Genomic DNA, 14,290 nt, shown 5'->3' on the forward strand with positions numbered 1-14,290 from the left:
ATCTTATAGGTCACTAAGTCCAATGCCCTTCAAATGGGAAAAAAATTCCCCCAAAAGTGAAGGAACTTCCCTAAGGAAATAAAGGCAGTATCTTCCTGAGTTGTAGGATGGGAAGAGTGCTGGGTTTAAAGATAAGGGAAACAAGTTCAAATCCTGGCTCTGCCACCGATGTGCTAGATGACCTTGGGCATGTCCTTTCCCCTCTTTGGTTCTCAATTCCCCCATCTGCAGCATGAGAAGTTTGGGCTTGATGATCTCAAAGGCCTCTGCCATGGCCTGGAGTGTGGGTAGTCTGGGACTTGGGATCACATTTGGTGTTGTCGTCAGGATAATTAGAATTCAAATAGCACTTTAAGGTTTGCAAAGCACTTTATAATTAGATTCTTATTAGATCCTCACAACCAATCTGGGAGGTAGGTATTGTTATTATCCCCATTTTACAGATGAGGCAACTGAGGCAAACAGAGGTTAAATGACTTGTCCAGGGTCACACAGCTAAGAAGTATCTGAGGCAGGCTTTGAACTCCTGACTTCAGGCTACCTGCTGTATCACCTGTGAAGGAAGACACCAAACCATGTTCTGTCTGTTAGTAGAGGCATTGTTTCTGAGTCTTTCCTTTGGCAGATTTAGGCCCAGGCAGTGGCTGTCCAGTCCTTTGTCCTTGGTCTCTCTTTTCTCTCCCCCAGCTCCCAAGTCTCAGCCTGTTAGGGTCTGGTCGGGAAAAGGCCTATCCTACCTGCCATACTCCTTCTCCCTGAGGAAGGAGAGGTACTTGGCTCCTCCTGGGGAGGGCTGGGAAAGAGGGCAGGAATCAATAGGGGAGGAGGGGTTTTCTGGGGTAGGGACCCAGCTCCTCATGGAAAAAGCCAGGGGCCTTGAGCTGCCCCCGTAGCTGCCAGACTTCTGAGAGGTGCATGGGATGGGATGAGACACGATGGGGGTCTCAGCTCCCCTGGAAGTTTGGAGCAGGGATGAGGCAGATGCGAAGGGCTGGAAAGAATTCCGTTATTCTGACTCCCAAATTTCCTGGGGTCTTAGATCTTTTCCACATAGTTTCCAGGGAAAAGGCCCTCCTGGCCATGCAGGCGGCCTTTCCACCAGCCTGATGGATCTGCAAAGGAGAAGAAGAGACAAAGGTCAGAGTGAGTCCCTAGCCCAGTCTTTAGTCCAGCCCTTTGAATACATGCCTCGTGACTATTTGTGTGCATGTGTCTTTTCTGACTCATTTGCTGATAAGCTGTGTGACTCTAGTCAAGTCTCTTTCCCTCTCTTTGCCTCAGTTTCTCTGTCTGTAAAATGAGAGGGTTGAAATAGGTAGGAAGGAAGGGAACATTTTATTAAGCACTTGCTATGTGCCAGACAATGTGGTAAGTGTTTTACAAGTAGTATCTCATTTGATCTCTAAAAAACCCTGTGAGGTGGGTGCAATTGAGGAAACTGAGACAGACAGAGCTTTAACCTCTGTTTGCCTCAGTTTCCTCAACTGTAAAATGGGGATAATAACAACACCTACCTCTCAGATTGGTGGTGAGGATCTAATGAGAATCGAATCGTAAAGTGCTTTGCAAACCTTAAAGTGTTATTTGAATGCTACTTATCCTGTTGGCCATGCCGAAAGTGATCCCAGGTCCACTCGCATTTGCCCCAGGGGCACACAGCTAGTAAGTATCTGAGGCTAGAACTGAACACAGGTCTTCCTAACTCCAGGCCAAAGCTCCCTCCACTGGAGCACAGAGCAGAAGTTGATGATCTCTAAGGCTCTTCCCAGCTGTAAAATTCCTGAAGGCTGTTACTACTGATGTGTGAGTCTACCCCCTGAGAAACAGTACCATGGAAACAAGAGCCCTCTTCACAGCTGTGATGGGATGGGAGCCAATAAGCGGATGGATGCCCACCTAGACACCCACCAGTCCCTACCAGTGCCTACATACCCTCCAATAGGATCTCTATGACCTCGTTGACATTGAAGCTCAACTCATCCACATCCTGGCCCACATATTGATAAAGGGCACGGCAACGTGGACCTGGAATTCGGGGCTGAGGCTTGGGTCGTCCCACACCTGGCACAGGCCGCTGCCCAATGCTTCGCTTTCGCTGCATCCTGTGGGGGCATAAATGCCAGGCTGCTTGTGGGAGGCAGCAAGATAGGGGAGGGACTCCTGTCGATAGTGGGATGGCCCACCAAGAAGATAGATCATACCCATGGGACCATAAGAGAACCAGCAAGGGGGTGTTTCTCTCAGAGAGTTGCCTGGGGTCACCCTGTCCCTCTGATCCCTTCCAGTTTCCATCCCCAGAAGTCCCTAGACATAGAGTGAGGGAGTATGTTTAAATGTTTTTAAATATCACTCTTTGGGAGTGACCTTGGAACCTACCCGGCCATCCCCTGATCAGGCACGTTGAGGAACTCCATGTTGTGCTCAGAGGGCGGTCGCTTGTGGGGCCTTCGGCTACTCCCACCACTCCCCAGTGCTGCAGCTGGAGGTCCCCGCTGTGACCTTGGGCCACTCCCCATTGACATCTGCGGCAGGGGCAAGGGGCCACCACGGGCCGTGTAGGGTGCCCTATTCTGAGTTGGCCCTGCAAAATGAGAAGGAGACAGGGGCAGGGTTTAGGAATGGGAATGTGGGAAACCATAGGGTCATTGGATATGATCAACAGAACTATAAGCCACAAAACACAAATTTTAGGGACGTTCAGCACCATGGGAAAGTGAGACAGCTTCCAAAGACGTGGATGACAGGACAGAAACTTGAGACATAGAAGAAGATGTGAGTCATATTGTTGTTCATCATTCTGGAAGAGGACCAATGACATCATGAGGGCTCGACTTTCCAGTGAATTGGATCTAAGGGCTTCTCCTCCAGAGTCATCAAAGTCCAGACAAAAGTTAAGACAACTGGTGATGGCCGGGATGCAGTGGGTGACCTTGGCTTTGCTACATTAAGATCTTTTCTACCTCTCAGTCTAAGGTCATGTCCATTCAATGATTAAGGCTAGGTAAGAATTGAGACTTAAAGAAGGCCTCGTGTTCCATCACAAAAGAATCAGCTTGGGAGGGAAGACCCTTACAGTTCCTGGCCAGAACAGAAAGCAATTATGCTCAACTCTGAGCCATCAAAACCCAAACGATGGCCAGGAGAGACTTGGGCTGGGACCTGTTGTTGGCTATTTAAGGAAAGCCAGAGTGATTTGGGTCTAAAGGCTTAGTCCATTTGAATCACAGTGGGCTTTTTAAAAGACCATGTTTTGGGGCAGCTAGGTGGCGCAGTGGATAGAGCACCGGCCCTGGATTCAGGAGGACCTGAGTTCAAATCCGGCCTCAGACACTTAACACTCATTGGCTGTGTGACTCTGGGCAAGTCACTTAACCCCCATTGCCTAGAAAAATTAAAAAAAAAATAAAAAAAATAAAAATAAATAAAAGATCATGTTTTTCAGAGCTATATTTCAAAAAGTCATAAATGAAAATTGCATGGAACAAAAATAAATGAATAAAAAAAATCAGTCATATAGATTACAGGGTAGAACACATGGGCTTGGAGGATATGGGATTGTGGGAAAAGAATGAAATATAGCTAATATTTGTCTCTTCCATTCCACTCACACAGACAGTACTCCTAGTCCAAGCTTCCATTCCTTCATGTCTGGATCATTGTAAGAATCTCCTAACCGTCTTCTAGCTTCTCCGCTGTTCTTTCACCCAACAGCCAAAATGATCTTCCTGAGACACAAGTCTGTTTATATCCCCCCTTTGCTCCAAGACCCTCACCAGCTCCATGCTGCTTCTAGCATAAATAACAGAATGGTCCAACATATAACCTTTTTTATTCTTTGAGGGTAACAAGTGCTTGATGAATTGCATCGAATTAATAAGCTTAAGAACAACCTGGCATTCAAGGGCTTTATAATCAATTAATCAACAAGGATTTATTAAACACCTACTGAGTGCTTGGCAGTGTGCCAGGTGCTGAGGATTAAAAAAAACAAAAGTGACAAGTGCTCTCTGCCCTCAGAGAGCTTATATTTCTATCCATGCACTCTGGCTCCAACCTAATTATTGGGCCTGATCTCATTTTACTTCAATTTAATGTAGCACACTAGCGAAACCATAATGCTCACTATTCCCCAATCTCATCCTGTCTTCCCACAGGCCATCTCCCATCCTTGAAACATACTCCTCTGGTTGAAATCCTTATGTATTCTTGGGGACCACAACTTCTCTAAGACCTCTAGCTACAAACACATTCTCTCTTTACAAATGTTCCTCACCAAAAAACAAAAACAAATTAAAAAGTGGGTGTTAAAATTGCCATTACAAGTACTTGGGGAAAATATATATATAATTTTTTTGGTGAAGCAATTGGCATTAAGTGACTTGGCTACATGTCACACAGCTAGTGTCAAGTGTCTGGTCTGAGAATGGATTTGAACTCAGGTCCTCCTGACTTCAGGGCTGGTGCTCTATCCACTGCACCACCTAGCTGCCCCAATAAAATATTATTTTTAAAAAACAAATGTTCCTTTATCATAGAAGGAGCTTAATAAATGCTTGGTGACTGAATGACTGACTTCCAGGATCTCCCCTTTGCCTGATCATTGCCTCTCTGTTATTAAACTTTAAACATTAAATTTTTTTTCAATAACAGAAATCCATCTTCTCTCTCACCTCTTTCCAACTTGAAAAAGGAAAAAAAAAACAAAGCCCTCGTACCAAATATATGTGATCAAGAACAACAAATTCTGGCACTGGGAATGTCCTAGTATTGATGAGGATGGGATCTGGACCCCAAAAAGGAAAAACCCTGGATTTTCCCACATGGCTAGATCTCTGGAGTTAGCCTTTCATTGTGGCTTTGCCCAATCTCCCAATTCTCTGTTACCCTTATCCTAGCCTAGCCCTCCATTGTCTTACCTCCCTATGGCCCCTGGCCACTTCCCACCCTTAATCCTAGCTAGGCTCCATTTGCCCTTGGCCACAAGGTCCAGGTCCCCGGTGCTCTATTACCTCACAGACTACCCTGCAGACTACTTGGCCACTGCTAGGTCTCTCCCACTGTCTTTCTGTATGTAAGGTCCATCATGTCTCCATCAAGGTGCTCAGATTCTTAAAATCTAGCCAATAGCTCACAGGTGTTCAGATTCCTTAGGAGTCTGGCCAATATGGTGGATCTTTAATAAACCTTGTCTTTGGCTGAAAGGAGGATTGGGCTGAATTCTTACAGGCAGGACTCATGTGTTGTGATTTTGGAGTTCCAGCACCCCTAAACCTCTAGACCTCATCATAATCATATTTAACTGTGTAAATATTTGATCATGACTTTCAGCTCATAGAGAGCACATGTAGAATAGCAAACCAGCATGGGATCATCCTTGGAGTCATGACGACCTCGCTTCGGGTCCCATCTCTGTCACATACTAACTGTGTGACCCTGGGTAAATCACTTAACATCTTTCTTTAAGCAACTTTCTAAAACTCTAAATTGGGCATGGATCTGCATTGCTAGAGGGAATTTCTTCACTGGGAATTCCTAATTCTACTAAAATTTTAGGAGTGGTCCAAAAATAAGATAAAATTAGAGTGTAAGATATTTGAAGGCAAAGACAGTGTCATTTTTTCTAATTAGGCTCTACACACAGTAGGTACTTAATACATGTTCAGTTGAAGGTGAATTATTATTATTTCTATCATTAACAGAGGAGAGAATGGAAATGATGCTGAAAGATTTGGAAGTATGGAGTAGGGAGAAGGTGCTCCCAGCAGATGGCCTCTATCTCCTTGGCCCATCTCACTGCCTTTCTTAGAGGCTCAGCTTAGGGGCCAGCTCTTCCAAGGAAACTTTTTCAGGGCCCTCTTCTAGTTGGTGTTAGTATGTGCTAATTGCTTTAGGCACTGGCTGTGGCAGGTCACCTGACCTCTCTAGGTTGGCATTCCCTCATCTATAAAATAAGGATCTTACAAATATTCACACTGCCTATCAGGGGTGGGGAAGCTGCAGCCTTGAGGCCGTGTGGCCCTCTAGGTCCTCAAGTGTGGCCCTTTGACTGAATCCAAACTAAAGATGAAGTGAAGGGCAGCACTTGAGGACCTAGAGGGCCACATGTGGCCTTGAGGCCACAGGTTCCCCACCTCTGGCCTAGGTTATAGGTATGTTGGGAAGAAAAATAGATCAAGTTTTCCTTTGTAAACCTTCAGCTGCTCTAGAAGTAGGAGATAGTTGGTTGCTTAGTTTTTCAGTCCAAATCTGCGATTTATTGGTATAAGAAACTCAGGCACATTATCTGCACTGTATGGTCTCAGGAAGTTGCCTGTTTCATGGAGAAATTAGGTTACTTGCTCAGGGGTGTTTCCCAGCTATAATGGGCAGAGGCCTAGGTCTTCCTGATTCTGAGGCCAGTCCTCTCTCTCTACTAGGCCGTGCTGACCAGTTATTATTATTGGTGTAGTAAAGAAGAGGGCTCAAACCCTGGTTTCATCTAACACCAGCTGAATGATCTTGGACAAATCACTTAACATCTGTAATCCTCAGTTGCCCCATCTAGAAAATAGGAGTGATTATATTTGTACTACCTAGCTTATGAAGTTGTTGTGAGGGAAGCATTCTGGAAGCCTTGGAATGCAATAGAAATGGGAACTGTTATTATTATTATTATCTCTCATGGACTTGTCTACAAGGTCAAAATTAGAAGAAAGTATTTCTTTGTGTGAGAGAAGGAGGCCTAACATGGTGCAAAAAGCACTGACCTTGGAATCTGGGGACCTAGGTTCAAGTTCTGGCTCTGCCATTCACTAGGTCACCTCAGGTAGGTATCACTAGGGTTATGGAGCCACCCCCTTTGGGTCTCTGTTTTCTCATTTGTAAAATGAAAGCATTGGACTTAAAGTATATTGGCCAGACCATGGGATTTGGGTTCAAATTTCAGATCTGCCACCAACTCTCTATATGACCATGGATCACCAATTCTCCTTGAGTTTCTGTTTCCCCATCTGTAGCATAACAGGGCTGCACTCAGTGTTCTCCAAGGTTCAGTCCCGTTGTGAGATTCTATTTGTCTCTGAGGACAGAGTGAGGGGAGAGGTCGAAGAGTTGGGGCAGCAGCAGCAGGATAGATCCTGGGGGGAAGCTGGGGCTAAGCCAGAGAGAGAGATGCCCAACAGGGAGGGAGCTGAGGCTGATGTAGTTTGGATGATACCCTGCCAAGGATGGCACAGGGAAGCTACAGGGTCCTCACCTCTGGAGGGAGCTGGGGCTGCTCGGACTGGTGCTGGCCTCCTCCTCTGGCCCTGTAGAGGTCCTTTCTTCGTTGGCTCTGCAAGGGAAAGGGGCACACTCAGACAAAGTGACCCAGGGGGCTCTATCCCCTACCCGTGACTTCCTTGTGAGGAGGCAGCAGCTGAGACCCTGAGGACACTGATCCTCACTGGGGTGTCTCTTCCTGGCCCTCTCCCTTTTCTCCCAGACTCTCCACGTGCCCTGCCCTCTGTGTCTCTTTACCTCTATGCTCTGCTTAGCCCACCCTACCTTAGCTTCCCCCAGATACTCACTGGAGTTCTTAGGAAGTCCATCAGTTATGCTGACCATCAGAGTCTTGCCACTGGCTTTGAGCATGGCCACCTCTCCTGGACCTCGGGAGAAGGTGATGGTCCTGGATCCTCCTCCGCCCCAGCCTTCCTTCTTCACCCGGAACTGTAGTCTGATGGAGGGATGAAGGAGTCAGGTAGAGAGCCCTGGATGACCCCTGGCCTTATTTGTTTTACCTCCCCCATCCTCCTCCACTCTTCCTATCCCCTAAGCTGGGCTCCTTTGCCACCTTCAGAGACCCAAGAGGTAGGGAAGGGAAGGGGGGAGAGAATAAGCGTTTGTTAAGTGCCTACTATGTGCCATGCACTGTGCTTAGCCCTTCACAAGTATCTTCTCATTTGATCCTCACAACAATATTGGGAAGTTGATGCTATTATTATGCCCAATTTACAGTTGAAGAAACTGAGACAAACAGAAATTAAGTGATTTGCCCAGGGTCGCACAAGTTGGTGACACGTCTCTGAGGCTAGATTTGAACTCAGGTCTTCCTGATTCCAGGCCCAGCACTTTATCTGCTGTACCATGTAGACACAGAATGATCTTGTAAAAGTCATTTTTCTTGGAAATGACTGTCCTCATTGCTAATTCAGGGATGGGTAATGATGGCTTATAAAATATAGTAGGGCTCAGATAAAGTGATAAAGGGAGAAACATTACTATTTTCATAGATTTAATGCTAGAAGGGACAGTAGAAGTCATCAAGTTTAACCCCCCACTCCCATTTTGTAGATGAGGAAACTAAGGCATAAAGAGCTTAAGTGATTTACTCAAGGTAGTAAGTATCTGAGGCAGATTTGAACCTGGGTCCTTCCAGCTCCAAGTCCCACCCGTTACACCAAACCCTAACTGGCAAAGGGGATTGGACAGGGTTGTCTTTAGTGGTCCAGCCTGGGTCCCAGAGCCAGCTCCAACTGCCCCACCCTACCCCACCCCACTCCTCCCTACGTGTCATTGAAGGTGGGTCATGGCATTGTGAGTGAGCTCTTGGAAACGCTTGCACAGGAGACTGATGAGCTCTGTTTTGAAAACACTCTCCAGGAAGCTGTCTGCCCCGACTTCATGGAGGATGAAGAAATCATCCTGCCTGGTGCTGGAAGGAGACACAAAGACAAGGGAGTGAGGGCTATGGGAAGGTCACAGGGCGGCATTCAGCCGTGACACGTGCAGAAAGGACTCCTGTCTTCCCAGTGGCTGCAACTGGACATTCGCTTCAGTGTGGAATGGTCCAAGCAGTGCTAGGCTGATTCAGGACCCTGCATCTAAACCTCATTCCAACATGTCCCAGCTGTGTGACCTTCTCAGGGACTCCTTTTTGCCTTGAGGCTAATAACACTTCCACTGCCTCCCTCTCTGGGTGGCTATGAGGAAAGCTTTGTGTAAACCTTCAATGGGAGCTATTCTTCTTCTTGCTATTATATTGGCAGCAGAAGCCATTTTAGTCCAAACCAGACTTTACCAATAATCCTCTCTGCAAAAGACTTGACAAAAGGTGGATCCATTTTGCTTGAAGACCTCAGTGAGGAGGCTGTCTCTGCTATCAGAGGCAGCATTTATTATTATTATTATTATTATTATTATTATTACTCTCGAGCCTGTGTTGTATTGTAAATTTGAGAGGGGCCTGAGTGAATATTTCCTAGGCCAGGGAATCAATCAATCATCACCAACATTTGTTAAGTGCCTACAACAAGCCAGGCATTAGACTAGGTGCTAAGGATGTAGACAAAAGTGAAACATTTCTCACCCTCAAAGAGCTCACATTCTATCAGGAGAGACAACATAGCCATAGATAGGTCAATACAAAATAGACAGTGATCCATGGGTGGGGATTAGATTAATCTCATTAAACGGTCAGCTTAATGGGTGGGAAGGAAGACTATTATATAGGCATGCCTACTGCTAAGTGCTTTACAAATATTATCTCATCTGATCTTCACAACAATCATGTGAGGTGGGTGCTATTACTACCTCCATTTTACAATTGAGGAAACTGAGGCAGACAATGGTTAAAGTGACTTACACAAGGTTGTTCAGCTAGTAAGTGCCTGAGGACAGATTTGAACTCGGGTTTTCCTAACACCAGGCCCAGTGCTCTATCCATTGTGCCCTCGAGGCCTAGCCAGTCTTCTCCTTGCTGAAGTACTTATCCCTGGGCTGCAGAAAGGGCCCAGGCAGTAGGAAAAGGGTAGGTAAGAGATGTAGGCAAATGGATGATGAATGGATGGGTCTCTGAACAGCTGAGCTCACCTGAGGGAGACCCCCCGGAGGGCCTGGATTTCTATTTTCTTCTTCAATACCTCTTGAATCTGTCCCTTCTCGGGACCCTTCTTTACCTTCTCCCTCCCGATCACATACACATACTTAGGAGTCAGAATTAGGTCTCGCTTGATGGGCTGTAGGGAAGAACAGGCATTGCACTGGACTGAGAGGGAAGAGGAAAGGTGCTTTGTAATTCTTTGAAAAAGTCCTGTATAAATGTGAGCTCTTATTATCATTATGGGGGCCTCTGGGCCTGGGGGGAGCAGGGGTTAGAAGCTCATAGGCTCATAGATCCAGAGCGTGAAGGAGCTTTAGAGGTCATTGAGTCAAATACTCTTATCTTACAGAAAAGGAAACTGAGTCCCATTGAGATCAAGTGACTCCCCCGAAGTCACAGAGGCCATAAATGGTCTGGAATTCAAGCTCGGGCCTTCTGTACTGGGGGAATCTAAGCAGAGGAACTAGAAGGAATGGGGGGTATTAGTGAGATACCTGAGTCTATAGGGATGTTGGGAACTGAGTAGAGGCCTCTAGCTGGCCTTGGAAGGGGGAAGGGCAGTGTCAGGGACTGTCTGGGTGGCAGGGGCCAGGACCCAGTGAGTCCACCTGGATTTGGTGGCAAGTACTTGTATTTTGGGATTGATCTAGGTGTTCCCTTCCCTGGTCTGGCCCAGGGCTTGAGCAGGGCCATCCTCACCTTGAAGCGCCGGTCATATTTGGTGATGGAGTCTGCAAAGTCTACACGCTCACGCTTGGTCAGGAACTGGCGAAGCTCAGGCCTGGACTCCAGCCCCAGGTAGTCTCCCACAAAGTTTCTGTTGATACTGTTCCTTCTCCTTTCTTTCTTGTTTAACAAGATGTTGGAGGCTGTGGGGGGCCCAGGATGCAAGATCTTAAGGCTCGGGGCCCTCAATTCCCCCATCCAGTGAGTGTCTGTCCCTGTCCGTCCCCACTTCTCCCATGGCTCACCCTCCTCCCGCATCTGCTCATATCTTCTCACGGCCACGTAGCGCCTCCAGGCTTTCTGGATGGTGCGGGCAAAGCCATCAAACTTGCGTTCTCGCATTTCTTCCAGCAGAAAGAGCTTGGGGAAAGAGAGGGCGAGGGCCTGAGGGAGATGGGCCAGCAGCAGCCCCAACCCATAACTTCTCACCCACCCAGGATGGGCCCAAGGCTGCCTCTCCCCAGCAGGCAGGGGATCCAAGCTGGGATCCCCCACTTCCTGCTTTGAACCATCCTATTCCTCCCCCATCCTCAAACACAGCCACCCTCCCCTTTCTTCCTGTTCCCAAGCCTGCTGTGCCCCCTACTTCATCCCCAAAATGATCAAATGAGACAATATATAAAAGCGCTTTGCAAATCTTAAAGGTGTCTCTGTGGCTTAGTTGTTTAAAGCTCCTGTATAGTAAATAGGAGATCCTGGGCAGCTAGGTGGTACAGTGGATGGAGTGCTGGCCCTGGAGTTAGGAAGACCTGAGTTCAAATCCAACCTCAGACACGTATTAGCTGTGTGACCCTGGACAAGTCACTTAACCCTGATTACCTTGGTTTCCTCATCTACAAAATGAGCTGAAGAAGGAAATGGCAAACCATTCCAGTATCTTTCCCAAGAAAACCCCAAATGGGGTTACAAAGAGTCAGACAGGACTGAAATGACTAAACAAGATGTTTATTATTATTATCACATTCAAGCCACACACATGGGTTATACATGGATCACCCAAGCTCTGTGTATATGCATGGAGACACACGGTCATGTATGATTACAAACATGAACTATGTGGATTGCTCATGTATGTGACTGCACATGGGTTACAAGTGCTCATATATTCGTTGGACTATGAGCTCCTCTTGGGGTAGGGACTGCCCTTTGCCTCTTTTCGTATCCCTCACAGTTCCTGGCACATAGTGGTCCCTTTATGAGTGTTTATTGATTGGCTGACTGACATGGATCACACATATCACACAGTTCACACATACCTGCAGGTCCCGTGCACACAACCACCACTCATGCGAGTCAACGAGCATTCGTGGAGGGCACATTATGGTCCAAGTATTGAGCCAAGGGCTGAGATACACTTACCGTACTCACACACTTACCGACTCCGGGTTCTTGATGAAGACCTTGGAGCGTCCCATTTGGTACTGGTCAGGGTCCATGTTGACAGATCGGAGCAGGTGCTGCACCCCCTGACGTTCATCACCGCGCCACCGTGGCCATGTCTCCGGAGTCAGGATGGCATACCTGGTGGTGTGGGTATGAAGGCTGGGCTGGGCACTGGGCTTGAGGGGCGGATTCTACTTCTGGCCTGGTGAGCCCCAGTCTTACCCTATTCCCCACTCCCCACTCCATCTGAGGCATGCCTATCCTTGTACCAGGAGGCGGGGCACAGTGGACCACGGGCTGTAGGGTATGGGACATCCACAGTACCATGTAATAAATAAATGAGTGAAAAACCTGTGAAGACATCACTGTGGGTTAAACACTAGGAACAGGGGTTAGGGACAGCCCCTCACCTCTGCAGGAACTTTGAGAAAACGCGGCGGTATGCAAAACCAGCACGACGCACACGGATGTTTTCTTTCAGACCCAGATACTCCACCTGATGCTTCACCCTGGTGTCCATCAAGAATCAGGAGAAGTCAGTATATAGAATAGCTCAGTGTGGCTCAGCTTGGGGAAAGCAGGGCCTTAGGGAAATGGTCAGGGGATCAATGAGGGGTGGGAGATTAGCGTAAGAAACCTAATCACCGAGGCAGGGAGTTAAGGGGATGAGGAGGTCAGTACACCAGAGGTCACTGAGGGTCAAGAGATTAGTGAAGATGATGGTAATTCTGGCAAGGGCAGCTGGTATGGTGGGCCACTCACCTGCTTTCCTCCCAGTCATGGGGCCTCTTGGTCTCATTGGGCTTAATGCATCGGATGTAGTGGGGTGTACACTTCTTCAAAGTGTCCACTAGGTCATTGGCCTGCCTCTGAAAGGACAGAGATGGAGGTGAGAAACTAGACCTAGGGTCTACTTCATACCTTCCCTCCATGGGCACCCATATCACATGCTGATACAGCCCCAGTAAGTAGAGAGGGAAGGAGACAAGACATGGTGTATTATCTTCCTCCATTAGAATCTAAGCCTCCTGAGGGCAGGGACTGTCTTTCCTTCTGCTTGTATCTATAGTCTCAGCATTTAGCACAGTGCCTAGCATAGAGTAAACACTTAATATATGGTTCTTGATTTGACGTGGGGAAGAGACAGAGACGTAGCAGGGCGACACAGTGCATGGGAAAGACAGACATACAAAGTGGAAGGGTGAGGAAATACCCTCCATGTCTTCTATATGCAGAAGGTCCCTCCCAGGGACACAGGAGGCAAATTCCCACTGAATACCAGTGCTCAGCCCTGACCTTATCTCATAGACTGACAAGTACAGAGGGCTCACTGCCCCAGTACAGACAAGGACAGAGCCCACTAAAGGGGGTGGGGACTAAAACCCCACCCTAAGGTCACATAGGGAAGGGGACATACCCCTGTGGAGATTACGAAGGGGGTAGCTTGAGGCTCAGTAATGGGGAAGAGCAAATACATTGCCTTCTGGGCATTAGCTCTGGCTACAGAGAAGATGAACTTTCACTTGGTTCCTTTCTGCCATGGTGTTAACCCCTGTGCATGGCTGGGTTTGGCTAGCCTTAGGTGAAAATCTAGAGAAGCTGGAGGCATACCAGGGCAGAGGACAGTCAAGCTAAGGAGCATATTAAGTTCCAGGCCCCCAAATTAGGCCAGGGATGAAATCATCCTAGGCAGAAATGTCTGGGGTAGTAATGACAACATTCCAAAGCCAGGGGTAGAAACACCTGGGGATACTTGGGCATCTCAGCTGGCCCATGTAACCAGTACGGGGATGACAGAACCTTGGGTTGGAAGAGACCTCAGGGCCATCTGGTGCAAGTTAGAAAGAATAATGCTAGTAATAAACCTGAGCTTTGCAAACGTTAAAGGATTTTAAGAATGTTGCTATTGCTATCACCATTATTACTGAATGTGAATTACTGCTGCTACCATTATCTGGGACAATTGGGAGCCGGCTACTTTGGTGAGGATGAGTGACTCCAGCCATGGCTGGTGGGAGATCATGGCCAACATGAGGAGAGAAAGCTAGATTTGTGGAAAGGAAGATGGAGATATTAGATTGGGGGAGAGACATTGACGAGATGAGAGATGGGGAGCCCTGGGTTCTTACCTTGATCTTGGAGCCTGCAGTGCTGGGCCGGCCCTTCTTCTCTGAGTCCAGCCTCTCAGGGAAGAGCATTTGAATGAAGGCACTGTGGGGGTACACTCAAGTGGGCTTTGGGCAGTGTGCAACACTATTCCCTCCCAACTCTGTCCGGCCCTTCTGCTTCCAGGGGTTCCCACTCCTCCCCTGACTCATTTGTGGAACCTTGGGTAAATCC

At 47.6% G+C, this 14,290-nt stretch overlaps 1 protein-coding gene across 1 annotated transcript in view; it reads right to left on the reverse strand.

Annotated features, from left to right (window-relative positions):
• Positions 1–350: 350 nt before the first annotated feature.
• MYO1F (myosin IF) overlaps positions 351–14,290 on the reverse strand; it is a 45,826-nt gene continuing 31,886 nt past the window's right edge. Inside the window, 14 exon segments of the mRNA XM_020978189.2 lie at positions 351–1,112; positions 1,933–2,102; positions 2,377–2,581; positions 7,235–7,312; positions 7,548–7,696; positions 8,530–8,544; positions 8,546–8,674; positions 9,832–9,977; positions 10,541–10,710; positions 10,813–10,927; positions 11,944–12,088; positions 12,361–12,459; positions 12,713–12,819; positions 14,080–14,161. Of these exon segments, the coding sequence (XP_020833848.1) occupies positions 1,036–1,112; positions 1,933–2,102; positions 2,377–2,581; positions 7,235–7,312; positions 7,548–7,696; positions 8,530–8,544; positions 8,546–8,674; positions 9,832–9,977; positions 10,541–10,710; positions 10,813–10,927; positions 11,944–12,088; positions 12,361–12,459; positions 12,713–12,819; positions 14,080–14,161 (1,687 nt within the window). The 3' untranslated portion in view covers positions 351–1,035.

This window comes from Phascolarctos cinereus, unplaced genomic scaffold (genome assembly GCF_003287225.1).
Source record: "Phascolarctos cinereus isolate Bilbo 61053 unplaced genomic scaffold, phaCin_HiC Scaffold_4;HRSCAF=312, whole genome shotgun sequence".
In the NCBI taxonomy this organism is placed as follows: Eukaryota; Metazoa; Chordata; class Mammalia; order Diprotodontia; family Phascolarctidae; genus Phascolarctos; species Phascolarctos cinereus.